Genomic DNA, 27,501 nt, shown 5'->3' with positions numbered 1-27,501 from the left:
CGGAGCCCCCTGACACAGCTCCCCCCGGGGCTGCCACAGGGCAGTGGCCAGCCCCATTTTCAGGGAGTGAGCCCCACCAGGTGAGTCAACAGCAGAGTATCCCTGGATCACCTTACGGGCTCAAGGGAAATGCTGCCTACAGGGGCACAGGGCTGAGTATGGGATGTTGGGACTCAAGAAAGAGTTATCACAGGACTTTTAGGGGAAGACCCAGAAGTAACAAAGGGAAGGATAAAGTCTGATTGGGAGGAAAAAGGGTGGAAAAATGAGACAAAAAGGGCTGGTTGCACATAAACAGGTCGGTGGTCAGCACACTTGTTCGGCCATGCCCTGTACCTGGTCTGTCCCACCTTCTTATTAAATGCTGTGAGGGGCTCTGTATTCTGTGTGCACGTGTGGGTACAGAATACCAGCCACTGAAGAGGAGACCACAGATCACAGGAACTGTGTCTGGGGTGCTAGCATCTTGAGACACCGGACTTCAGGCTTGTTGTGTGTGGGTGTGTATGTCAGTGTGTCATCACTGGTAAACCTGGACTAGCTGGTAAGTGAGTTAAGCGGCTTGGCAGCTAGCTACTGAAGCAGGCATAAGTCTGGGCCAAATATTGAAGATACCAGAGGATCTGAGGTGTCTATCGGAGGGACCAGGAGGTCCGAGCCTGTTACTGGAGAGATCATAAGGTCTTAGGGACAGATACTGGCTGTTGAGCTGGACCAGGTAGCAGAGACTCATCTGTGTGTGTTTGTTTGTGTGTGTGTTTGCTTGTGTGTGTGTCTGTGTCTGTGCGAGGTGACTGGGAGACCAGGGGATCCAAGCCCAACTGCTGCAGGGACTGCATGTCTAAGGCTGCCTCTTGGAGGTACCCACCAAGCGTATGTGTGGGTGCTGGGGAGTTCAGTTCCAGCCACCGGAGTGGGGCTGCGGCCTCGAGGGCACATATGTCCAGGTGCCAGTGACGGAGTAGAACAAGCATCCAGGGGCAACTACTGGGCAGACTGAGTGTCTGAGGTCAATGTCCTGGTTTCAGTTGGGAAAGAGTTAATTTTCTTTCTAGTGATTGCTGTGAAAGGAATGCCAATAATACATATTCTTTCAGCTGTTGCTAAGCAATGTTTATGCTTTTCAAGGACTCTTTTCAGCTTCCCACAGAAGCTGAGAAGGAGCACAGACAGAACAATGGAATGGCCAATGGAATATTCCATACCATAGATGTCATGCTCAGTATATAAATGAGGGTTGGCTAGGGGGGAAGGAATCCACGATCGCTGCTCGGGACAGTGCCAATTCACTGGATGGTGAGAGTGACTTGTGTCATTATTATTATTGTTATTTTCCTTTTCTGATATTGTTCTATTAAACTGTCTTTATCTCAACCCATGAGTTTTTTTCCTTTCTCCTCCTTTTCTCCCTCTTCTCCCTACCCTTCTTGGGGAAAGGAAGATGACGTGAGCAAGTGGCTGTGTGGTCCTAGCTGCCAGCTGGGGTTAAACAATGACAGTCAGCTGTCAAAGGGATCCACGTTGTATATTTGCGTGTATATACGTGCCTGTGTGTACATATATATATGTTTATTCATCTTGTCCACAAATGAGCTTTCAGTCTCATCACCCTGAAGGGGGAACAGGACAAGCCATTTGTGCTGTCTGTGTTTGTGTAAGTGTTGTCTTTTCTGTCTCTGTTGATCTGTGTGGCCACTCATGTATACATGCATATATGTATACATCTGCACAGTGTGCATGTCTGCCTATTGGGAATACACACTTAGCCTTGCTGTTATTTGTACCTAGGGATATGAAGCTGCAGTGATCTCACCTCTGTTGGGCTACTGTATTTGTCAACTCCTAACAGATTTGTCTTCAACAGATGAACAGGTACGGGTCTGAGACACAGAGTGTGTGACAGAAGGGTAGGCCCAGGGACTTTGCAGAACTCCCATGGGGCTCCAATTTGCTAATCAGAGACTATTCTTATCAACTTCCTATGCTTTCAGGGTTTACTATTCGCTTTGCTCCCATTCTTTACCTTTTTCAGGGAAGATCTTACAGGAACAAAACCCGAGAGCATCTTCACATCAATAATAGCCATGTTGGAGACTTTGCGGTTTCCTGTGTAACTAAAATGAGAAAAGTTCTGTTAGTCTGGTCTGCAAATTGAGAGGAGACCAGCGAATGTCATTTTCGGCTCCCAATGATTTTGTTTGTCTTCCTGCAGCTGCACAGTAGCAGTTAACTGCCTGCACTTAAATCCTTCCTTGGATGCTTTACCAAACCGTGAATACAAGGCGGGTAGGTCAATAAGAGGAAGTTACCTGGCAGAGAGAACAAGGTCAAACTTCGGTGGGAAGTTGCTTGTGCAAGATACATTGGCTGTCCGTATGGAGAGAGAAAATCCTGCAACTTTCTTTGGCAAATGGGCGTTATATCTCAGGGTGGTCTAAAAGAGATGGGAAGTGTGAGGTGGTCACAGACTTACAGGCTTTTGTGTCTTTGGCATGAGGTATGGAGGGGAATGAGGTATGGAGGACCCTGAGTTAGGAAACTCAGGTGGTGCTGAGTTTCCAGCTTGCTTACCTGCAGATAGACACAGCCGGTGCCATTCACTTCCACATTGTAATCGCCTGGAATAGTGGGTAAGGAAGCCTGCTGCAGTAAGAAGCGGTTCTTTTCATTCACCTGGAAAGTCTTACTGGGGGAGTCCATGAAGTTGACTTTGACTGTGTTAAGAATTTTTTTAGAGAAGGTGAGGTATCCATACTGGGCCAAAGCTTTGAGAGCAACAACAGTGTCCTGAAAAGAACAACATGATCCCTAATTAGATAGATACCCAGCTGTAAGATGGTGCATAAGATTAGCACAGCTCCTATTTCCCTGATGCTTTTTATCAGTGCTCATGAACGGAGGGGCACTTTGCAAAGAGCTAAGGAGACAAGATAGAAGTTCTGGGGCAATAGATACAAATTATCCCAGAAAAAATGGGATAATGCTGTGTCAACACTGATTGCTGTCTGTTGCTAACTTGAAACTCAGGTAAATTCTCATCTCCTAAAACCAAAATATGGATGAAGCTGCCTACGAAGAGCATGATGTGACCTGACAAGGAAACTTATGTGAGCACCATTTATCAAATATTATTCAAACAAATATGCAGTCAGGAAGAGATGTCCTACTACCAAGATCCAGCTTGCAGGCTGGACTGCTGCCACAAGCTTTCTTTTTACCACACCCAGTTGTTACCTGGCTGGAGGAGAAACCACCATATGGGTTCTGTTGTCTGACAAGCCAGCGCACAATGCGAAAAATGTAAGATGAGTCTTCTCGAGTGAGTTTGGCTTTGTTGAGCAAAGCCAGGAGCACATAGCTCGTCATTTCAATCTCAGTAGAAGGGGCACGGGAATAGAAGGAAGGGAAATGTTCTGCTCGTGGCTTATTTTCTCTCTGCCAATGAACTGAACCACCTGAAAACAGAAAAGTGGGTGTAAAAAGCATGGAAAAATTACTTGTTGGTTATTCACTACAGCACCATGTGGGAGACAGGTATACGTTTCCCTCTCTGCCTTTACTCAAAAGTTTTTCAGCCACCAGTGTCCTGAACTAGATAGGTTTCAGTTCCAGGATGGAAAACAGGAAGAGATGGAAAGGGAATTAATAAAAGGGGGCTTTATAAGTCAAAGAGGGATTAAAGTGAAGTCAGTGCAGCAGAAGGAGGCTAAGGGCAGCATCCATGACTTACTCAAGGAAACTGTGTTTGTTCAGTGTGTAGAAGAGGAGGCTAACGGGGAAACTAGGTACACTTTTCCACTACCTTGGACTGAGACTTCCAAGGGTCACTCCCCACGTACATTATTTCATAATTCTAAGAGAATCAGCCCAAACCTCAATCTTTTGTGAAGCCAAAAGAGACAGAGAAGTTCTTAGAGATAAATTCAGTAGCATAGCAGGCATGAAACCTGTACATCAGAATAGCTTACATCATAACACAGGTCATTCCGTCAGCTGTACTGCCTGTATCATGGCCATAACACACTTACCATCTCTGGTGGCTGTCTTGTCCAGCTTCTCAAGGAAGAACTGGCATCTTTCCTCTTTGCCAGCTAAGCCATAAACATAGGCAAAGAGGGCCTGGTTATACAGGTTGTGGACCCCATTATCAAATGCATTCTCCAAACAGTTCATGCCACCTTGAACGACAGGATGCTAGTAATGCAAAATACAGTAGGGTTGTCAGGTACTTGAATTTGTGTCTCAGCTTCTCTTTAAATATTTCCATCACTGCTTAAGCTGCCATCACTGACCCTTCATGCTAAAAATATACATGATCCATGGCACGTTTAAGGGCGTACAGAGTGTATCCTGTAAAAAATGCCCTTCCAGTGGTGCTGCCTTCTTTCTGTGTTTATTTAGGGGCAACATGGCTGGACTAACAGAGCACTGGTTCTTTTCCTGATTTGCAAGGTGACCTTATGCAGGTAAATCCTTTGTTCCTTGGTTGCTTTAGCTCCAAAAAATCATTTTTGCAGAACTATTTAAATTGTATTGAGACCTCATGATGAAGGAGACTCTCCCAGATAGATGTTATTGCTCATTTGCTACCTAAAGCTATCAAGTTAACTATTCATCTCTTTTGGCCTTACAGACCGTCTCTGTGAGCTCTACTTCATCTCAGACATCACCAGCACACTACTAATCCTGTCCTGTCTATGTAGCTTCACTTACAGATGTGGCACAACATTTTGGAGCTTCTTATGAAGATATCGGGAACTAATTCATGTTGCTGAAGAACTATTTGATTCTACACAATGTTTTTATCCTGCTAGTCTTGGGTACTTAAATGATGCCCCATACCACAGTATTTGAGGGACCTGTAAAACTCAGCATGCCTAGAAAATATTTGTCAGATTGAGAACAATTCTCATCTTCCCCATTTTAGAAAGAACAAAAGTCAGCTAAAAACAGGGGCTCAAGGATATGCAGGAAGTAAATTACAGAGAACAAAACTCAGCTCTCATTCCTGTGCCTAGTATTCCAACCAGCAGGTCATTGTTTCCTTCCATTATTGACAATGACAAAGGGAAACAGAAACACAGCTTGGGTCTAAATGCACAGAGTTTGAAGGACTGAAGATTTGTGTAGCTTGGACTTTGGAATGGGCAAATTCAGAGAAGATTCCAAACTGGGCTCTGGATGGAGTAGGCAAATTCTGTCTGGATTTTGCACCTACATAGACAATGATTTTTTAACACAACTGGATTCCTCAGGGATTTTAAAAATTAATCCATAGGAACTAAACACATAATTGATTTCTAACACTCATCAAATACTTATGCCAACTTCAGGGTTCTGGAAACAGATTTCCTCAGCTGACCCTACTGTCCTACTATCAGTATTTACCACATTGTTAAAGAATATGGATGTGAGGACTATGACTTGTGTACCGTTTGACAAATCACTGACCAGACTAATAGAGCATAACAGCATCAAATACCTACCTCAGCAGAGTGTCCAGCCTCCAGCAACGCTGCCACAACGTAGGCTGTGAGTGAGTATTCACCTTCTTCTCCACCCTGAAGAAAAAACAAGCAAAGAACAGGTCAGTACAAATGTCCTAGAAAGAAACAAAATATGAATTAATTCATAGTTCAGATAACAGTTAGATTAGAGATCAGAAGTAATTTCTGTCTTGCAGTGTGCACAGGAACAAGAAAGATCAAGTTCACTCAGGATAAAACCAAAATTATTTCATGCCTTTTCTTGGCTTTTGCACATGTGCAATAAAGCACATTATAGCCTGTGGCTGAACACACAATGCAGTGGTGGAAAAGAACGCCTGATACTTCTGACTCAGAAAGTTCAACTTGTTTCTACCTCGTCATCAATACCAGCCATAAGAATCATGCCCTGCTCGTATGTGAAACACACGAGAGAACAGTACTAGGTAAAGAGTGTGGTGATAAGCTTGTGTCTGGAAGAAATGATCCAAATTAATCCCTATGGCTGGACTGGAAGTTTGGAACTAGTCTTGTCTCAGTTACCTTCAAAGCATTGTTGAAATGTGACCCAACATTTTCAAAACAGCCATCTGACTTCTGCTTGCTTGCCAGCCAGATCAAAGTTTGAGTCTGGACATTGTCGTCAATATAAATGTAGCGTCTGGCTTGTGCAAACGACTTGTACACAAAGGCAGTGAGCCTGCAGGTGAACCAGAAACAGAAAGCAAGTAAGGTGTGAACAAGACCAGGAAGGTTTACCAGCAACTGAATATGCATAGAAAATGACATAAAATTTACTCCCTAATATCTGAGCTAAAAGAAACGAGTGTTTTGTAAGGTTTAAATAAATAAGATAGTCAAAATCCTCATATTAAAAACTGACATGAAATTTCTGCATTACTGTGCAGGAACCATTCTTTCAGAGCAAGGGTAAAGTATAGACACAGCTTGATGACTGATAATAGTAATTTCTAATCTTAATTAATAGAATTACGAAATAAACTAGGTGGGAAGGGACCTCCGGAAGTCTCCAGTCCAACCACCTGCTTAAACTAGGGCCAAGTTCAGAGCTCTGTCAGTGATAGAGATATCCACGTCCTCTCTGGGCATTTGTCTCAGTGCAGCAGCCTTTTCCTGGGGAAAGTTTTTTTTCCTTCTAGCCAGTTGGAGTTTTCCCTGTTGCAACTTGAGTAAGGACAAACTTGTGCACCCCTGACAAGAGTCTAACTCTTGTCTTTTCTACAGTCCCTATCTAGGTAGCAGAAAGCTTTACCTAGGTTTCTCAGTAGCCTCCTCTTCTACAGGCTGAACAGTTCCTTCAGCCTCCCCTTGAACACTACATGCTCCAGCCCCCAACCATCTTACCATCCTTTTGTTGCACTGTCTCCAGTTTCTTAATCTCTCCTTTACTAGGGGAACCAAATTAATTGAGCTATGTCCATCGAGTCTATTAAAAATAAGAATCACTTAATAATTTGGTCATTTTTCAAAGCCTAAAGATCCTGTGCTAGGGAAATAGAAAGTGTCATAACTTACCATACACTCCCTTCCCTATCTCGTGTCCCAAAGGAGCTGTAGCATCCATCTCGGTGTTTGTATGATAGCTGTTTTTGGTACCCTGAAAACACAATAAATCGTAGAATCATAGAATCTTCATGGTTGGGAAGGACCTTTGAGATCATTGAGTCCAACCAAACCACCTACAATCTCTGCCACTAGAGCATGCCCTGAAGTGCCAAATCTAGAAGTTTCTTAAACACCTCTAGGGATGGTGACTCAACCACCTCCCTGGGCAGGCTGTTCCAGTGCCTGACCACTCTTTCAGTAAAGTAATTCTTCCTAATGTCTAACCTAAACCTCCCCTGCCGCAACTTCAGACCATTTCCTCTGGTCCTGTCAATATTCACCTGGGAGAAGCGGCCAACACCCACCTCTCTGCAACCTCCTTTCAGGTAGTTGTAGAGGGCAATGAGGTCTCCCCTCAGCCTCCTCTTCTCCAAGCTAAACATGCCCAGCTCCCTCAGCCTCTCCTCATATGACCTGGTCTCCAGACCCCTCCCCAGCCTGGTAGCTCTCCTCTGGACCCGCTCCAGCACTTCAATGTCCCTCTTGTACAGAGGGGCCCAGAACTGAACACAGTACTCGAGGTGAGGCCTCACCAGTGCCGAGTATGGAGGCACGATCCCTTCCCTACTCCTGCTGGCCACGCTGCTCCTGATAGAAGCCAGAAAGCTGTTGGCCTTCTTGGCCACCTGGGCACACTGCTGGCTCATGTTAAGCTGGCTCCACCAGCACCCCCAGGTCCTTTTCTGCCATGCAGCTTTCCAGCCACTCTTCCCCAAGCCTGTAGCGTTGCTTGGGGTTGTTGTGACCAAAATGCAGGACCAGGCACTTGGCCTTATTAAACCTCATACAGTTGGCCTTGACCCATCGATCCAGCCTGTCCAGGTCCCTCTGTAGAGCCTTCCTACCCTCAAGCAGATCAACACTCCCACCTGGTTTGGTGTCATCTGCAGACTTACCGAGGGTGCACTCAATCCCCTCATCCAGATCATCGATAAAGATATTAAACAAAACCGGCCCCAAAACTGAGCCCTGAGGGACACCACGGGTGACCGGCCGCCAAGAGGATTTCACCCCATTAATCACAACTCTCTGGGCACGGCCATCCAGCCAGTTTTTTACCCAGCGAAGAGTACACTTGTTTATGTCATGATTTGTCAGCTTCTGCAGGAGAATGCTGTGGGGGACAGTGTCAAAGACCTTACCAAAGTCCAGACAAACAACATCCCTGCCTTCCCTGCACCCAGAAGGTGGGTCACATGGTCACAGAAAGAGATCAGGTTGGTTAAGCAGGACCTCCCTTTCCCAAACCCATGCTGGCTGGCCCCGATCCCTTGGCTGCCCTGCACTTGCCGTGAGAGCTCACTCAAGATGATCCTCTCTATGATCTTTCCTGGTACCGAGGTCAGGCTGACAGGCCTGTAGTTTCCCGGATCCTCCTTCCAACCCTTCTTGTAGATGGGCGTCACATTAGCCACCCTCCAGTCATCATACCATAAAGACGGTATATTTTCTAATCACAGAAAAGGACTAGTTCTGCTGTTTAATCAACTGAAGCAGTAAGACTTTTGAATTTAATATTAAGTAATGTATGTCTAGTAAATAATGTCAGCCACAATGAATTCTATCTGCTTTTGCTCCTGAAAGTACAACATGCTTCTTCGGGGTGCTGTCATTGCCTGCTCCTATGCAATAAACAGGGTGCTAGTATTCAGAGATCAGTGTTCACCATGTAGAGCTTTAAAGTTAAAGAGCACACAATCACAATATTAAATGGAAGAATCTGAAAGCTTCTCACCTGCAGATAAATATCCAGTACCCTTGAGTCTAATCTCTTCAGTCAGCTGCCCAGTTTTATTCAGATAATCCAGGGCATAAATGTTGGGCGTGAACAAGGCCATGTTCTGTTCACCGCAGCCATAAGGCATGTGGAGGAGGTTCTCCATGTTCCTCAGGGCTGTACCCAAAATGTCTCCTGAAGAATGAAAGATATAAGAAGTCAGTTACAAGAAAGGCTGAAATTCCCACATTTTTTATTTTGATGCTGGACACCTGGGAGAAACCGAGAATTTGAGAAAAAAACCTGAGTACCGATACTGGCTGGCATGGGTTCTGAGAAACATCTATGAACCCTTAGAAGGGTTATACTTCCCTGCCCTTTACAACCTGCTTCCTGTATTGTGTGTACATGTGAGAACAATGTGTGGGGTATGATGATGATGGGCTAATAGAGGCTGTGTTGCACAGCATCAGCACAGCTAACATTGACCTAGGCATGCAAAACAATTGTGTTTAGAAAGCAATCTGAGTTCAGAACCTCAAAAATTTTTCACTGGAGAGAACTGTCAGTCTTAATAATGACTTTAACATTAGCAGAGTTGATCAGGACCTAAAAGTCTTATTCTATGGGAATTTATTGCCTAACAAATGTTTTTCATTACGTGAAAGCATAAATCTGAAATTATGCAGTCACCAAAGTTCTGAAGTCTTCTTTCCAAGAAATCAAAATATTTTTTTTCAGAGAAGTCTGCCTTATCTTACTTTTCAGATGAATTAACTGTTTTACTGTACAGAACAGGATATGCTAATGCAGTATAATCTGAAATGCAATATAAGTTAAATATTTTGACTATTTTGTCCCCTTTTGATATGAGAGAATTCTGAGCAACTTTTGTCTTTAACTGCCATTTTGCAAAGTAGGAAACGTTTCCTCTAAAATCAAGATTAAGTATTTTCTCAACTTTACGCTACTTTTGCACATGTATACATGATGACACTTGGTGCAGCAAAAGAGAAATGCCCTTTACTTTTGGTTTTAGTCTAAGTACTCAACTTACCAACGACAGAAAAATAAGCTCTGGCTGATCCCTCCACTAGGTTTCTTGGCAGGCTGAGAGACACTGGTTCAGAAACCGTCATGCCTGACGAGAAAATGTAGCAACAAAAATTGTTAAAATCGTCTTTTTTTCCAGAAGTCTTCACTTCGTCAGCATTACTACAGTGACTGTTACAATCTGCAGTCTTGTTAAAGAAAATGCTGCAGAGACTTTCCCAATAAGCCAAAGGTATCTCAGAAAATCCTGAATTGTAGCACCTTGACCCTGAGACCCTCTTTCCTCCCCTGGAAAGGTCTGTGGTTTTGTAGGAGAAAAACCTACAAGAGAGTGGAGCAGTTCCACTGACTCCCTGGAAAGAGGGAATGAACTTGCCTTACCTTTTGTACAGATGAGGGAGCTCTGAGTCAATTCCTTTTCAATACCTTCAGGCTGTTTGATTGCAGGGAAACGGCCAGAACGAGGAAGAAAAGCGTAGAACATCACCATGAAACCGTGACAATTTAATAGTGTAAAACAGTATGTGGATGTGGCTTTGTGTGCAGTGCACCCCTTGTACCCAGTCCTACCCTATCTCTGCTAGAGTATCTCTTGGTCTATGTCTCCTTCTCTCTCCTTCACCAAAAACCCTGTCCAGAGTGCCTTCCTTCTTAGAAAGCAATTATAAAATAGACACTTCCAGCCTCTGAGAGGGACTCTATCCAACTAATCCTATGTGGCTGCTGCTTTATGGTGCTCAACATAAATCCTTTTCCTTTTATATCTGCCCTCCGCCCCTTCCACAGTATCAGAGTCACAGACTAAACACTTACAGGTCAGGTATGGAATCTCCTCCCTTCTGGCTGCATCTCTACTGACATCTGTGGGGTGTCAGGGCATGTATGCTTGCGGTCCCAGGAAGGAGACAGTGGCAGGAAGAGAGTGGATGCCACTGATCATTGTGATTTACACTCTCATTTTCATGTGGAGCAGCCTACTGTACACAGCTCCATCTGTGTCAGCTGCCTTGCCTCCTCATGTGATGTAGCTGCTCCTAACCCCCAGCTATAGGAATTGCAACTTCCACAAAGCAGATTTCCTACTGTACCTCAACAAGTAGGGTTTGAATCAGGGTGTCCCTGTGAATTGTCTCCTCTTCTGGGGATGTGCTGTTTCTAGTGCCTCTGGTATTCAGTTTGGCCTCAGCAGTAATCGTGAATTTCACCTCACCTAGAAAGTCATCCACCAGCCCAAGAAAAAAAAATTATCTTCAACGTCTACAGTTAGCCCTGTTTTTCACTGCCTCTTCTAGGTTGATGGAGTGCTGAGAAATGTATTCTCTCTGAAGGCGGCTCAGTAAAAAAAAATGTCATGAAGGGTCCACGTCTGTCCACTAGTGGCAAGGAGCGACTGCCTGTAGCTCTAGCATGAGGAACGAAATAGGAGTGATCCTGGCCAAAAAACTGACAGTACTTTCTACCAGTTTCCGCCTCTTCTTAGTCTTGTGCAGAGTTTTCTCTGGCCTAGGGCAGTGTTGCAATAGTTACAGCTCTGCTGCCTCTTTCCTTCAGATGGAATTTGTCAACTGAGGGACAACACTGAAAAGCAGCCTTGGTTGCAGCACTGAGGAGCAACCCTGAAGTGAGCAGCTTTGCAGGCTTGCTCTCTTCACCCTTGCAATCATCGCAAACTGGAAATCCAAGGGAGCTTTTTATTTGGAACGAAATGCATTATTATCAGAGTTACCAGGGAGAGAGGGAGAGGCAGTAAGTTGCCTTTTTTTTTTTTCTTTCATCTCTGCAGTATTATTTCACTGCATATCCAGTTTTCACCTCACTATAATTTTGCATCTTTCTCAGTGAGTTTGAAGGATGTCTGTCATACTGACTATAGGGTTTTAGAAAAAAACTTTTTTAAAAAAAGGTCCATCTGTGGTTCATTTCGAGAACACTCTTTACTAATTAAAAGTATTTTGTACTTCAACTTTTGGAGCACTTGCACTTTCAAGCTGTTGTAACTGCTTTTTTTTAAAAAGACAATGTTGACTTGAAGGCAGTGTGAATTAACACAGGTGTAAAATTGGGGAGGAGCAATGCCATCTTTGCCTGTTGAGAAGTCAGTACAAAATTATTAGCAAATTTTATTCTTATTGAATGCAGTTGGTTAGGTGCAAAACTGACAGCTGATCACAGGCGTGAGAAATCCTGCCAGTATTTCACACATAATGTGGCAAGTGAAGAGTTCTTCCTGAAATGGACAGGAAATGGACTACCAAAAATCGTAAGAGAGAAAACACCAGAACAATTCACTGCTCATTCAGTGAACCTAAGGAAACTTTAGCAGAGGTCAAATACTAAATTTGTGGAGCAATTAATGAAGCTGTCCAGAAATGCATGCCTGTGGATTTTTGATGCTGCATTAAAGGGTGGGAGTGACAGAGGTAAAAAGATCAAACAGGGACATATCAAGGTGATGAAAAGACAAACTTACCCAGTTTGCGGGGGCTAACTGCCCAAATATAGGTTTTTCTTTCATTGGCACACACCCTTGCTGTGTCACTGCCTGATGAAAGGATTTCTGCCTTGTAGTCACTCGATTTTGCCAGTATGGCACTGATCTGAGATAAAGAAAGAAGGAGCAAGATTACAAATGAATCAGGCCCCTAAAGTTACGCTGCAGAACAAGGGAGACTTCCTGGGGAAGCTATTTGTCATCTGAATCTGTGGGATGGTACCAGGACAGAAGGATGGGGCATTTCTCTGAGGAAGTGGCAAACTTGTCTCTTTTTGGCCCACTGTTAGTGTCTTTTTTTGACAGAAGTATACCAAGGCGTCTGCGCTCATTAGTCAAGTCTACTTACGAGTTACTGCTACATACAACATGCTCAGTATGTATTGTGTTTTGCACAACACAGTACCCATACCATTTGCTCAAGTTCTTCCTTAGGAAGCAAAAAGAAGAACTAAATTATGTAGGGATAAGGATCTCCTGTGGACCAGCCACAGTGACCATCGGTCACATTTTCCTAATGTTGTGACACAGGCACAAGCTGTGTCAGGCTAAAGCATAAGTTAAACACTTATTTCTACATTTCTGATGCATTGTGCAGGAGAATGCTGGGATCTGTGGGAAATAGACAAACGATATAGGAAGTAAAAGGGAACTTAATATACCTGGATGCATTCATTGAGGTAGTTGAAGACATTGGCTATTAAATTAAATTTTTCCCCTCGAATGACAGAGTATGGCAAGGTGGGATCCACAAAGAATGGTTGGAACGCTGTCAGTGAAACAGGTGAGGAGATGCCAAACCCAGCATCATCCTGCACGCAGAAAGCGCTGGCTTTCCATTCTGTGATGGTGTCAGGAATGGTGTAAAAGATGTTCACCTCTCCCCTGGAACTGAGGAAAATAAGAAAAACAGAATGAGAAGTTATCTTTGGCATTTTCAAGCAGAATTACAGAATATGCTCCCTGCTTGAGTTAGTACTTCTGTTTTCATCTCATTTTCTGCAAGATACCTCTCCAAATTTAAAAAAAAATAAATATCATAAAGCTGGAAGTAAAGATGAAGGTGCTGGTGAACTACATATTAAAAAACATTTGAAAGAATAATCAGCTTTTTAAATTTAGAAATACCATTTGTTTAAATACCATAATGCCCAAACACACAGTTTAGAACCAATAAATTTGGATTAATGTTCTAGAACACCCCTAGGTGCATAGTTAAGATGGAGATATTCTCATTGCAGATGCTTTGATAGCCTGGAAAGAAAAACAAAATTACTTCAGTTTTCTGCTGCTGAATTAAAAATTTGATGAAAAATAACAAGTTCTGCTCCTACTGTCTCTTAAACAAATGCTTTTCTTTTACTTTTAGCCCTTATTCTTTCTCCCCATCAGAAGGATGGGGGGCAGAGCACAGACCAGCTGTCATTCACAGTTCAAGTAGGTTTAACAATGTGGGAGCTCAGTGGTCACTGAGAAAGATGGGAAAAGGAGACTTGCATCTACAAAGCATAGGTATGCTCCTTGGCTTCCTCCCAGAATTCATTGCAGCAACACATATCAACTCAAAAATCCACATGAGGGGTAAGAAGTGAAAATACTCACTCGGTATGAACGAGATCCCAAATCCAGGTCTCAGGGAAGAATTTCCGAACAGTGTTAATAGGTCCCCCACCAGTAATCCTCGACTCATCTAGAAGATTGTGTATGGGTAAAGTACAATATTAGAGAGGTCAGGCCAGAAGAATCTGAACTGCTGTCAGGCACGCTCAACACCATAAATGAACACTAAGTATTCTGTTTGAGCATTTTTCCATTATTTTTCCCCTAAAAAAGGAAAATTCTAACAGACATAGTGTATGGGAAGAAATAATTTCCCATGGGAAAATACTAGAAAATTTAGCTATTTCACAAGACACTTCATTTCATATTGAAAAGTATCATCATCCAGTTAGAAAGGCATGTTCCCTGTCCTCTGTCACTTGCTCTCTTTGATTTGCAAACGGGCAACAGTAGCCAGTGTTGTCACCAAAGCCTGCAATGCTTTACAGACCTTCCTGGGAACTCAATTGTTTTCACCCTGTTCAGTAGTTAAAACTGTAGCTAAATATCCAGTCCATTGGAAGACTACTTTTGTTCATATAGTCAAACTACAGGCTTGATATTAGGAACCAAGGTCCTCTTTCCAGTTTTGCCATGCACTCTTTTGTGATGTCCAACAACTCATTTAGCATGGAGGTACCTCAGATTTCCTAACTGTATCATGGAAATAACAATACTTACTTGTTTTGCTGGACTTAGAATCACAGAATCATTGAAAAAATCTAGGTTGGGAGGAACCTCTGGAGTTCTCTAGTCCAATCTCCTTGAGTAGGACTAACTTCAAAGTCAGATCATGTTCCTCATGGGTCTTGTCCATCTCAGTTTTGAAAACCTGCATCGATGGAGATTCTGAAACCTCCTATAAAACCTCTCCTAGTGTAGCACAACTCTCATGGGAAAGAACTTTTTCCTAGTGTTGAATTGAAATTTCCCTTGTAGCAACCTGTGACTGCTATTTTTGCTCTTTCACTGAGCAATCTGACTTGGACAAAGGTAATCATAACTCTTGCTGATCTATAAAGGCTTTGGAGACTATGTGCTAAGTATGCTAATTGTTGTGTGAACTCTTGACATTGGGAATTGGCGCTATTTTTCTGCATTGGCATTTACTTTTAAATATTTAATTGAATTGTGATTTATTGAAAGGTTCTGACCCGAAAAACCCTGAAAAACTCATGTCAGTTTACGAAAGAAGTAGCATCCCAGTATTCCCTGTCTTTTCTATATCCACCCTGTACCTAAGTGAGAGATAATTGACTCTAGTGCAAAGACTGTTAGAAAGAGATTACTTGAGGCAAACTGGGACACATAGTCCTATTCCCTAAAAAACTCGCAACATGCTGGCTGTTATTTTATACAGGCAAGAGTTTTGAAGAACAGGTAGACTGGGACTGGACACAAAGTATGAACCTTCTTTCACCTGGACTATAGCCAACGCTATGGGCGACATCATGCTCAAAATAGCCAGGGTAATCTTCCATATGTGATCTGTCTTCATTGCACAGAACTGGCTTCCGTAGCACAGAGTTGGTGAAAACCTTCAGGCCCATATCCTGAATGTGAAAGAATCAATCACGTCACTCAGGGCATGCACTAGCCCACTTTTCCCACCTTATCTCTCTCCTTCCTCCTCTCATCCCGTCCTTTCAACCGTGCATGTCACAACTCTTCCTCTCCAACCTGTATGTCTTTCTCATAGAGCCATGACACCTGGTGGTCTGTGAAAAGCAGTAATGATGGGGCTTATCTTAGGTCTTAGGCCATGGGATCAGCGGTGAGTGGAGGCAAGTGTATCAGGAACCAAGTGGCCTGCATCACGGATTCAGATCTCTACTAGGAATGCCTGAGGTCATGAGCCAAGGCCATGGTCCTGCTTCAGAAATGTCTACTGAAGCACGGGCAGGATCCCAGTGAATATATCTAGTAGGGATTTTCAGTCTTTCTGAGTAAGAGATGGGGATAAGAGGGCAGAAACTGGGTGATCGGAGACTTTAGTCAGTTCCAGGCATCAGCTGCCTTCTCTTAGCAGTAAGAACCACCACCCAAGAAAGTTGAACATGCATGAATTCTTCTGGAATACCTCCCACTGAAAGAACCACAAAGAGCACATACCCTGAAAACCCTGTAGACATCGCCATCACGACTGACATTCACAGGTTCATAGTACAAGCCATCAAAAAAGGTAGTTTTAACTGGGATACACCTCTCTGACTTGTATTCTTCCAGGTTGAGCCCATTGTAGTAATAGCCATACAAATCGCTCACATGAAGTTGGTAGTACACCTGGAAGGTGAGAACTAGTGTAAACACAAGAAAGGCCCCAGACAGGTGCAAAATCGCATATATTCCAAGCTTATGGTAGCCCCTGGGAAGTCCTATAGACTGCAATGGGTTTGGCTACTGATGCCTACCTAGAGGTCAAAAAGCAATAAGCAATAAGCAACCTCTATTGACCTAGAGGTCAATAAGCAATCTGTCTGGAGGGCAGGTTGGACTCTGCCCTCCTCCTTCTGAGCTGCAATGGCTTTGTGAGGTGAATTTGAGCAAAAGCACAGACATCTACTCTTGAGTTATGTAAAGAGGAGACTGGAGTCTGTCAAGGTACTAGTTGACATCTACAGCTTTTGTTCTGGGCCTAAGGCCTATTTGAGTCATAAAATGCAATTTTGACATAATCGCTTCCCTGGGAGGAACTATGCTTTCAAGGATTTTCATTAGGCATATTCTTGGGATATGTCTTACACTGCCATGGTTTCCAAAAGTAAATCAGTATCAGTCTCAGTACTCAGTAAATCAGTATCAGTTTATGTCTTTGAAGTGTAAAACTGACATAGACCTTTCTTTAATCACTGAGACGGCTGTTTCCAAGGGAAAGATAAAAACACAGCCAGCAGCAAAGAGATTACCAGTGGGAATTGGAATGGGAATGTCATTATGGATGTCCCTAGGTCAAAAGAACACAGGACTGGGGATGTGGCTTACGCTCTCAGCAGATAACTCTCGCTCAGGCTGAAGAAGAAGAACACTCTGATCTACAGCTCGCAAGGCACAGTAGGAGTTGGCAGCAGCTTCAAGATGGAGGCTGACTTTAGAACCCGGGAGACCTTGCTTCTCAGAAAACTCGAGCTGGAGCTGGAAATGAACAAATCCAAGACAACCACACAGAAATTAGGAGAATCAGCTTGGCACACAGATCTAAATCTCACCTTTCACCAGCGCTCACTCTATTCTCTGTGGGGCAGAGCTCTTACCACTAGAGGGCCCTTCTGAATCCCCGTTCTGTAAAAATTCACAACCTCTATAATGCCCTAGTCACCTCCCTCTCCCCACTCCGTTGAGAATTTAGTCTGAATCTGAGAATACGTGTCAATTCCAGGGACAGCTACTCGTGCTCCCAGACACATCTGTACCTTTTCCTTTCCTAAAGGCCACCCCGAGTGCAGGGCTCTTGATGAAGTCATTCCCTAACTGTTCTCTCAGCAAAGAGCCAGCTGATACAGCCCTTAATAAGAAAGAATAAGTTTTCACCTTGTTTTTGAAGCATACATCGGTGCGTATCCAAGAGCTGTCAGCCACTATCTCCCCATGAGGATGCACAGTGTACAGCAACAGTCTGGCACTGGGGCCAAGCTTCTCAGTGACAGTCAGGGTGATGGAGAATATAGCTCTGGGAGCTGTGGAAGGAATATGGAACAGGGGCGGAGAAGTCAAAAAAAGAGATTAGACAAACCTCAGCTTTGGTGGAAGTACCACATATCTATCCATAACCTACTAGCACCTTTAAAAACCAGGGAAGTTGAATACTGGAAGATTCATGGCTCAGAGGCTGAGGAACAGCTGCCATCAGTAAGACAACAGATACAAACTGGAGGATGCTGAGAGCAGGATGCTTTGCAGAGAGGGGTCTGAGCTGAGTAAAGTTGGACCGGGAAATCTGTGCATAACTGCTATGAGAAGAGCACAGCATTGCATTTGGGTCTCAAACCTAGAATCTCCTACACCAGAGGAGACAGGGCAATCTCCTGCGCTAAGGAGATGAATAACTGAAAATGTAAATACTCCTTGGCAAGAAATAGATCAAAAGAAGGTTACATTCCTTGTGTTGTGTTTGGTCACAACAACATTTTCCTCTTTCAACTAACAAGATAAATTTGATTATGATATGAGGGACTGGCTAGATGCTGCAGCAAAAGCAAGTGATACTGTGAGTGGTGACAAGTCATGTTGTTTAAGAACTAGTACCTGATTTAGCCACAGTTCTCTGCTTTCATTCCTTCCTACAAAACTTACTAACGCTCTGGTGCTCAGAACAATGCTCTGAAGTATCAGGAGTAATATGGTCTGTAACTTACCACCAGAGATGCTGACTTGCTTCTGGCCGCTGAGAATGATTTTCCCTTTTGTCATCACCTGGGCATAGAAAAAACTCATGAGACAGGATCAAAAGCACCGTCTCATTGATTTTGAGTAGTGTTCTGAGAGACTTCAAAGGCTATCAAGTCAAGCTGTGATCTGTAGCCACTGTCTAGTCTGGAGATTTCTGCCTTATGTGGGGTTCAAGAGAAGGTTAAAGAAAAGAGGTGTTTTGAGAGTCAAGGTAGCACTTACCACATAGTAGAAATTTGTGTGTCTGGCATTCCTGTAGCCCTGACTGTTCAATACATAGTGAACATTGATTGTTTGCTGCTGGCCACAGCTGAGCTTCTCGTTCACTGGCTCGATTTTCACAAAGCTGTTGGTTCGTGAGTAGAAACGCCGGACAATGAATAAGGCTTGAGGTTCATTATCATTTCTCCAGATGAAGAAGTCTGCACAGTCATCTGGTGCCTGCCTGACCTATGAAGCATAAGTGTCATACATGGGGAATCAACAAAGTGGAAAATAAAAAAGAGTCAGGCAGTTGAGAGGCAAAGACATCTTCCCTCTAAAAAATTCCATTAGGAAGCTGATTTTGTGGGATTGTTTAAGCCAAGAGCACGAGCTGTGTGAAAAATTTGTGATTCACCACTCCAGAGCAGGTGGCCTTCTGGATACCTTAACGTATCCAGACACCTATGGCATATTGTAGTAGGGAGGTTATATTAGATTCTTGTAGGCTTGGGACAGGTTGTGTAAACTGATAGGACTTATTGTGAGTTAGAATGGCATTGTTCTCAAACAGCCTTCTTTTTGTCAGCTCTTCCCATCACACCAGAAAAAAGGCGTGACAACATGGAAAGACTATGGAATGGTAACAGGCATGAGTCTCTGAGAGCAGAAATGCAGGGAAGCAGGCATCAGCAGGGAAAGAGGCTGGCGTGCATCTAGGCTGGGTGCAGAAAACAGGGCCACCGGTGAGGAAGGTCCTCTAGTGCACAGAATAAAGAGAAATAAGACGGCGGCAGAAAGGGCTGCTGAGTGGAGGGAAAAGCAGGGAGGTGCTGAAGATCACTGCCGCCAAAACAACCCTGGGCTGCAGTATGCCACTTCTCAGGCACTGGTGTTTTCTCATATCAGTTGCACACATGTTGTAGGTTTTGGTGGACTGACTGCCTACTTTCCTCATCTGAAACAATCCTGCCAGCACCCACGAATTGATTCTAGTCCCTCTCTCCAATCAAGCATTTTTTTCAGGAATTAGACTGAAGTCTGTATGTACTTACTCTCAACTTAAAATTGGGCTCAAAGAAGTTGGACGTGTCGATGGAAACAGCAGCAATGCCATTCTTGTCAGTGGTATAGTTGGCCAGATATTTTTCATTGAGATCCAGCAGAAGAGTCCTATTGGCAACGGGCTTGCCATCCACATCTGTCACAGAGATCTGAACACAAAGAATACCCAAGGGATTCAATAAAAAAAACCACCAAACAAAAAGAACGGGAAATGCTCTGCGCACCAGAGGACGCTCACTTAAGCAGTGAGGACAATTGCAGGGAGTAGAAATCAAGAATGAAATGTATTTAAGAGGCAAACATGCCTCAATATTTTGAAGGAGCGGTTCTGTGACAGGCAAAGGCAGGCAATTCCTATCAGTGCAAGGACAAACTATACGTCACAGAGGCAGAAGGAATTGTTTACATACATGATGTCATATAAAAGATTCTTTTAATGATAAGTTCTCTGGTCCTCTTCAGTGACCGTTAGTTCAGTGGGCCATTACATAAGTTAAAGACTACTGAGTGAAAGGTGATGGTCTCATGCTCTCCCTTCATAAAGAAATAGAAACAGAGGGACTCCAGAGCTCATACTCTTTGGAGAACACTGATTAACAAACCTACAGCAATCGGATGACTTCATGGCCACAGGTAACCCGTGGAGCTCAGTAGCACCTCTCAGCTTCTAGGCATCTGTCCATACCCTCTGTCTCCATTGCATATCACAATGATTCTATAAAGCTCACCCTCCCTTCTGTCCCTGGGTTTATCCTGCATGTGCAGGTTGCTAAGAAGCCAGAATGTACTCCAACACCTATACTGCTTTAAGCAAACATCCCTGGGAGTGTGTGATGCAATGCAGGGTGAATTCTACCTTCCATTTAAGTACAGCTGTTGCTGAAGTAGTTTCCTGCAGGCTCTTCTTCCCCACTTATATGACCTTTCACTTACCCATCTTTCAGGCATTCCCTAACTATAGCTGCAGAAACACTCTAACATTCCAGGAATGATATAATTTTCTTATTTTCTCTAGGAGCATCTAATGTAATGAGAGAAATATGCTGTTATGCAGCATTATCATGGGAAGTTGTCAGCACAGGGTTAGGGGACAGCCATAAATGGGGTGACGCAGAGATGATCATGCTGGACCTCAGGAAGTTTTGTTCTAAATGTATCGTCTCAGATACCCACCTCACCATAGTAAGGAATTCCCCTTTTGTAATAGGCGTCCATATTCTTGAATATCACTCTGTCATTTTCTTGGTTGACTGCAACATAGTCATAGTCTTTCATTTGGATACCTGCAAGACACACACAGTATAAAGGAGAGGAAACAGAAATCAGATATGGGCAGAAAAATCACGGAATCACGGAATTTTCAGAGTTGGAAGGGACCTCTAGAGATCATCTAGTCCGACTCCCCTGCTAAAGGAGGATTGCCTAGAGCACATTACTCAGGACTGCGTGCAGGCAGGTCTTGAAAGTCTCCAGAGAAGGGGACTCCACAACCTCCCCAGGCAGCCTGTTCCAGTGCTCTGTCACCCTCACCGTAAAGAAGTTTTTTCTCATATTTGATCGGAACTTCCTATGTTCCAGCTTGTGCCCGTTACCCCTTGTCCTGTTACTGGGAACCACTGAAAAGAGTCTGGCTCCATCCTCCCTTTAGATACTTGTAAACATTAATAAGGTCTCCCCTCAGCCTTCTCTTCTCCAGGCTAAAAGAGTCACAGCTCTCTCAGCCTTTCCTCATAAGGCAGAAGCTCCAATCCCTCAATCATCTTTGTTGCCCTACGCTGGACTCTCTCCAGTAGTTCCCTGTCTCTCTTGAACTGGGGAGCCCAGAACTGGACACAGTATTCCAGTTGTGGCCCCACCAGTGCAGAGTAGAGGGGCAGAATGACCTCCCTTGACCTGCTGGCCACACTCTTCCCTATGCAGCCCAGAATTCCGCTGGCCGCCTTTGGCGACAAGAGCACATTGCTTGCTCATGGATGATTTACTGTCTACCAAGACCCCCAGATCCTTTTCTTCAGAGCTGCTTTCCAGCAGATCCACCCCTAACCTATACTGGTGCCTGACATTCTTCCTCCCCAGGTGCAGGACCCTACACTTGTCCTTGTTGAACCTCATTAGGTTCTTCTCTGCCCAGCTCTCCAGCCTGTCTAGGTCATGCTGGATGGCAGCATGGCCCTCTGGGGTGTCAGCCACCCCACCCAGTTTGGTATCATCAGCGAACTTGCTGAGGATACACTCGGTCCCCTTGTCCAGGTCCTTGATGAATGCGTTAAACAATACTGGTTCAAGTATTGACCCCTGGGGGACACCACTGGTTACAGGCCTCCAACTCGACCCTGCTCCATTAATCACAACCCTTTGAGTCCTGTCACACAGACAGCTCTCAATCCACCTCACTGTCCCCTCGTCTAGTCCACAATTCCTCAGTTTCCTAAGGAGGATGTGATGAAAGACAGTGTCAAAAGCCTTGCTGAAGTCAAGGTAGATGACATCTGCTGCTCTGCCCTCATGTTTCTTTTGAAAAACTATAGGGATAGTGATGCTCTGGAGGGAGAGCTACGTGAAGAAAATGGTGATTGTTAGTTGTTTGCTGCATAGGCAGGATCCAGGAGATTCCTCTCAGAAAGTACCACCTATTAGCTTTAATCAGCTACCCCAACTTCCACGTGGTATTACCTGTCCCATTTTCAGTGACAATGCTTTCTACGTTGAGGCTGGTATACATCCTGGCATAGCTGCGGTAGAGCTGGAATGTTTTGATGGAGATGACAGTGTTGAGGCAGCCATCCTTCCCCAGCTGAAAAAGGAGCACAAAGGGGAAAACTCATTTTTCTCAAGGTTTGGAAAATTGCTCCTGAATCCGTATTAGTGGGTCTCTGAAGAGCTTCGTGCCTCTGCTCACATCTTTGGCTCCTACTTTCTACTCACCCCCCTCCTACCTTACACTTCTCACTCCATGGCTTCCTTCACAGCTCGTTCTTTCAATATTATCTACACTTGCACCTGGAAACTTTGCTCCTCATTCCTGCTAGTTCTCTCTATGCTCATGTCCCTTCTCAGACCCATCTTGTATGATGCCCTAACTCTATCATCAGAGCACTTTGAGTCTGATCTATGGAGAAATTAATTATTAGCTTAACATTAAGTTAACATTAAGCTTAACATTAATTTAAACTAATCATTAGCTTAACATTAAGTGTCCTCAAAGACTCCCAGTACAGATCTGCTGATTACACTTAGTAAGAACAAAGCTCCAGTGCTTTAGGAATGATCACAAATTTATAGTTTCATAAGTTTCCCTCCCTCCTACTGACACTTTCTGAGGGAAAACCCAAAGTCTCCTCATAAGGTCATTGGTAACAAATACCTTCATGGTCTTTCACTGTTGTCTGTGAGATAGTGAGAAAAAACATGCCTGTGATTGTCTCTCTGGTGTTACCCAGGAAATGAATGAGGCCACCAAACACTGTGCTACATGTTGGGTAGTAAAGTTGACAGGGAAGAAAGACCTTGCTATGTATCATACCAGTCCAGTGACAGATTTGCAGGTTTCTTTCCTCTTTTGCTCACATCGTGGACTGTAAAAGCGCTGCTGACACACGTTGATTTGGGCATTCCCTTGCACTGGTTGGCCATAAGTGTACCTAGGAGAGGAAGAGACACAAGAACCCGACCATGTGGACTTAACATGAAACCTGCAAAGACTGCAGAGCAATGCAGACTTTAAATCCCTCAGGACTGCCCAGAGCACAGGCAGAAGAGCAGCTGGGAATTCAGACCAGTTAGCCCTAGCAGAATTCCCTTCAACTATTTTTAGGCTGTTTCTGGCATCTTGTTAAAAAAGCGTGCTTTACCGTTGTCATGGTGTAGTCATTCTTCAAGGTCTGAAGCTGGTAAGTGGTGATGGCCTCAGGGTTAGGATATAATTTTCTGCTGCTTGCTTTTTCTCGTTAGTGCCTTATGCAAAGCAAGGTGTATCGCAGAAAGAACCCTATTCATATTCACCCCTTTGGCCCATGCCACCTTGCCCTTCGGCAGTGTCACAGCCAGGAATCTTAATGATATAGTCTCCTTCTGTACTATTTCTCTCCTTTTCTGTAATAATAAAAATAACAGCTAGAAAGTAGGTCTAGACTCTCCCAGTTCTAATTCTGCTATGTAGCGGGAGAAGAGTTATCATATTTCATGTCACAGAAGTCTCATTGCTAAAGGAATTGGTCTAACCCATACTCTGAATCAGCAGCAGGGTCCCTGCTTCCCAGTGTGGCACACCATCCTCCATCCTGTGTTTCTTGTGCACAAATGTGTTCTCAGCTTACGATGCACTTACGAATACTTACGAGCACTTACGATACTTACGAAGCACAAACGTTCACCCTGACTTCTTCATCAAAGAAAGAGATCCTCCTTGGCACACTGATTGTCACTTCAAATTTTGGCAGCACTAGGAATGCAATGTGAATATGACTGATGAGCAGTTGCATGCCACAGGCAGGTGTATATGTGTGTAAGATAGCAATAAAACAGTTGGCAAAGGCATTTTCAACAAGGGAGAGGGTTCAAAGAAGTCTACCTAGGAGCTGTCTATAGGATATTATCAGAGAAAAAATAACTCTTAGTGGTAAGATGAATAACTTCTTTAAAATTCAACAATAATCATACTAATAATTATAATAGCCACAGTAAGAACTGTGATAAATCACTTTAATTGGCTGTACATTTCCTTCAAGAGAAAAGTGGGAGTGATGCTGATGCTCAAAGTAGTTAAGCCCTGAAGAACAGAAGTTATGCAAACCAGCCCCATTGAAGGATAAAAGCAATGATTAAGTGAAATAGTAAAATCAAACAGTTCACTGTCAGTCCCTCTTTTCAACTTATCTTTTGGCCCAGGTCACCAGCAATAATGACAACATAGCTGGAAAAAGGTCTTTTTCTCATGCACCTGTGCACAGGAGACTGCAAGGTATGAAAGACCTCTGGAGGGTAAGCAGGAAAGGTCCTTTATATTGCCCTTACAAAGAACTCAGGCAACTGGCAGTTGTCCAAGCCTTCTCTGGGAACTACTAAGGAAAACCTGACACTAAAAAATGAGAAAACTTGTAAATCAAAACAAATTTAGCAATTCCCTTGAAATGGTCTATTCCAGAGAGCAAGCAGATCACTATGAGGGCTTTGGCATCTCCATTACCCGTTGTTTTCCAACCTGTGCTTCCACTGACTATCCAGCCTCTCCCGGTAACAATCTGATACCTGTTAATTAATGTCTGAAGATAATATCTTCAGATTTCTTCTGCATATTTTAGCCTAGTGCTCTTCATACAGTGATGACCTCCACAAAACAGGACAGACCTGACTCATTTATTTTGCCTCTGAACAGATGGAGAGTGTAAGGCCTGAGTGATAGGATGTGGATCCCAAAATCACAGTGATTTTGTGCCAAGCTCAGAAAAGAATTATACTCCTAATTTAATTAATGAAAACGCTGCCTTTCTCAGCATTTATTTTTTCCCTTCTTGCCTTCACTTTCTCCACCCAGCTCTCTCCATGTCTTTCTTTCTCAGACATGAAGTGGAGAATTCAAAGCACTTGAACTCTGCACTAGCAGCTCCTATGTGACTTGCGCAGAGCCAGCCTCATTGCTGGTGCAAGGCAATTCACAGCCTTTGCTTACCATATTCCTCCACTGTGAAGAACTGGTACTCTTTTTCACCTGACTTCTTCTCCACAGTGATGTGGTAGGACCCCAGAATAGGCTCCGGGATTAGCGGAAAGGAAAGCTGGACAATTCCATGCTTAGACACCACATCCAGCCACTGGAAGATCTTGTTTTGCTCTGGATCCTGCAGAGTGGGAGAAAAAGATGTACTAAAACTCTTATCATGCTGTTTCTTGTCTCCTTGCCTTCTTTTAAATTTTGTATCGTGGCATACTGACTAAGTGTAGCACAGTGTGAATGTACATTTGGGCTGATGACAAGTACTCTGATTTTGGATTAATTTTCCAGATGTGTTTGTGCATTAAACAAGCCTAAGTTCATGTTTAACTGGAAATTAGGCACTCTGCCAGATGAGCTCAGATCATCCAGGAATAGTATATGATTGGAACTCAATTTGCTTATCGGTAGGTTATGGTCTTCTTGCATAAACCTTTCTGACTCAACTCCTCCTTCTGTAAAACAGGAATATTATGCTTGCCTCCCTTAGAAGGTGTTTTGAGATCTAGTGATCTGAAAAGCGGTAGGAGACTGATTCATTGTTAGCCTCTCCCCTAGCAGACCATGACATTTCAGAAAGTTACTGTTCTTATGCCTGCATGAGAATGAGGCTATTTCACCAGCCCATTTACCATAGTCCGACCAAAGTAAGACTACACTGAACACTCTTGTTTGAATCCTAAGAAAAGACACAGCAACAACCCCATGTCATCTCTGACTAACATCTCCAGTTCTGCTTGTTTCTTCTCCTCTAGTGTTTGATAATGGGCACCTCCACTGCTCAACCTCAAGTCCATTGGCTTTGACAGCGTGTCTAGGTTGAGTCTCCCTCAGTTATCGAGACTATGGGGAATGATGAAGCATACATAGCCTTTCCAAAGTAACTTGTGCTTTAATGACGTGTTGCATCTCTTACCTCAATGATGATTCGGGGATACTGGAAAAGGAAAAGAAGAGAAAAAAGATAAATAAAAAAATGATCAAAACATCAAGAAATTAACTGTGGAGCTTGAAAAATACTAGAACATAGAGAAGGCTGAGAACAGCTTTCTTTGGATACAGAAGACTGCATCAAGGAAACAGCTTGAAACTTATGTCTGTAATTAAAAGGATAATTTTAAGGGGATAGCTGTTGGTGAATTTATCTTTTCTACAAAAAACATCCAGTCTCTTTATACATATCTGAGGCAAGTGAAGTGACTACAAAACCTGAGCACTGAGGATTTCCTTGGAGTGATTTCCAGGAGTGCTTTCAGACCCTTTGCCCTCTATAAAGGCAGGGAAGGGATGGAGTGTGAAGATAAGAAGTTACAGCAGTTCTTCAAAAACACCAGGAGGCCTGTCTCAGACCCTTTTTATTAAATTTCTAAGTGAAAGAGCCTCAGCAAATAGGTACCATAAAAGGGTGCTTGAAAAATCTTGACTATCACTCATACTTACTGTCTCCTGAACAGGTCTGAACTGGCTGTTCAAAGTGACCACACGAAACATCACTGTAAAAGATGTAGGACAAAAAAAGGATCGTTCACTTTAGCACTGGTAAGTCACTTTCAAGATACAACTGATAAAAAGTTTGCTCAGGCTTTTAGGGAGAACTAAAGAGTCCCTGGAGAACTAGAAAGGATTTAATTATCTTAGCCGGTGAAAAAGAAAACCAAAATAAACTTGTCAGCTGAAATATCTTCAATTGTGACCCCCTGGGACTAAAGTAACCTCTAACGTAAATAGACATATTCTGTACCACCTTCATTTCTTCTTGAGGGACTCGGTTCTTTGGACAGTTTCCTCAAAAACTGTTTATACAAACCAATGCAATGAAAAAATAGAAGAGAAGGAAGAATTTGTCTTTATTCTAAGTGTAAACTCTGTGCAGCACTGAAGTATAATTATGCTAAAGAGATAACTAACTATACCACAGCTAGTACTGTCATTTAAATATTTTGATGGAATCAGCACTCTGAATTAGATTAGCAGTTAAGTAGAAACAGCTGCTGACAGGAGATTACATGCTTACTTTATTTTTATATGAATTTTATTAATTCCAAGCTTAACCTTTTATTTTCTGTATTTTTAAGGACAATTTATGACTTTGACTTCAGTAAACCTGGCAGAACTCAAGATCTTGTAAATGCAATCAACTCAGTAAAAACACATGAACTCTACTCAT

The 27,501-nt window shown here is 43.4% G+C and overlaps 1 protein-coding gene and 1 long non-coding RNA gene across 2 annotated transcripts in view; one reads left to right on the top strand and one right to left on the bottom strand.

Moving 5' to 3' along the window:
* The window catches only part of LOC134525495 (ovostatin-like), a 33,933-nt gene that overhangs the window by 3,464 nt on the left and 2,968 nt on the right, over nucleotides 1–27,501 (bottom strand). The window contains exons 4-32 of the mRNA XM_063356408.1: nucleotides 26,775–26,827; nucleotides 26,251–26,271; nucleotides 25,293–25,461; nucleotides 23,981–24,065; nucleotides 23,148–23,265; nucleotides 22,298–22,418; nucleotides 20,798–20,907; nucleotides 19,615–19,773; nucleotides 18,581–18,808; nucleotides 18,325–18,382; nucleotides 17,501–17,646; nucleotides 16,955–17,104; nucleotides 16,085–16,255; nucleotides 15,393–15,525; nucleotides 13,976–14,063; nucleotides 13,036–13,264; nucleotides 12,353–12,479; nucleotides 10,971–11,092; nucleotides 10,264–10,315; nucleotides 9,887–9,970; nucleotides 8,848–9,024; nucleotides 7,023–7,104; nucleotides 6,030–6,186; nucleotides 5,487–5,561; nucleotides 4,029–4,194; nucleotides 3,235–3,455; nucleotides 2,572–2,787; nucleotides 2,310–2,434; nucleotides 2,024–2,114 (exon numbers count right to left, since the gene is read on the bottom strand). Of these exons, the coding sequence (XP_063212478.1) occupies nucleotides 2,024–2,114; nucleotides 2,310–2,434; nucleotides 2,572–2,787; nucleotides 3,235–3,455; nucleotides 4,029–4,194; nucleotides 5,487–5,561; nucleotides 6,030–6,186; nucleotides 7,023–7,104; nucleotides 8,848–9,024; nucleotides 9,887–9,970; nucleotides 10,264–10,315; nucleotides 10,971–11,092; nucleotides 12,353–12,479; nucleotides 13,036–13,264; nucleotides 13,976–14,063; nucleotides 15,393–15,525; nucleotides 16,085–16,255; nucleotides 16,955–17,104; nucleotides 17,501–17,646; nucleotides 18,325–18,382; nucleotides 18,581–18,808; nucleotides 19,615–19,773; nucleotides 20,798–20,907; nucleotides 22,298–22,418; nucleotides 23,148–23,265; nucleotides 23,981–24,065; nucleotides 25,293–25,461; nucleotides 26,251–26,271; nucleotides 26,775–26,827 (3,734 nt within the window). The remainder of the gene's footprint in view (nucleotides 1–2,023; nucleotides 2,115–2,309; nucleotides 2,435–2,571; nucleotides 2,788–3,234; nucleotides 3,456–4,028; nucleotides 4,195–5,486; nucleotides 5,562–6,029; nucleotides 6,187–7,022; nucleotides 7,105–8,847; nucleotides 9,025–9,886; nucleotides 9,971–10,263; nucleotides 10,316–10,970; nucleotides 11,093–12,352; nucleotides 12,480–13,035; nucleotides 13,265–13,975; nucleotides 14,064–15,392; nucleotides 15,526–16,084; nucleotides 16,256–16,954; nucleotides 17,105–17,500; nucleotides 17,647–18,324; nucleotides 18,383–18,580; nucleotides 18,809–19,614; nucleotides 19,774–20,797; nucleotides 20,908–22,297; nucleotides 22,419–23,147; nucleotides 23,266–23,980; nucleotides 24,066–25,292; nucleotides 25,462–26,250; nucleotides 26,272–26,774; nucleotides 26,828–27,501) is intronic.
* LOC134525507 (uncharacterized) lies at nucleotides 1–27,501 on the top strand. The gene is made up of 3 exons (XR_010073803.1): nucleotides 1–80; nucleotides 26,789–26,873; nucleotides 27,410–27,501. It is a non-coding gene; the product is annotated as an uncharacterized LOC134525507 (long non-coding RNA).

This window comes from Chroicocephalus ridibundus, chromosome 1 (assembly GCF_963924245.1).
Source record: "Chroicocephalus ridibundus chromosome 1, bChrRid1.1, whole genome shotgun sequence".
NCBI lineage: Eukaryota > Metazoa > Chordata > Aves > Charadriiformes > Laridae > Chroicocephalus > Chroicocephalus ridibundus.
The sequence above is the reverse complement of the archived record's forward strand: the minus strand, read 5'-3'. Positions and strand labels throughout refer to the sequence as shown.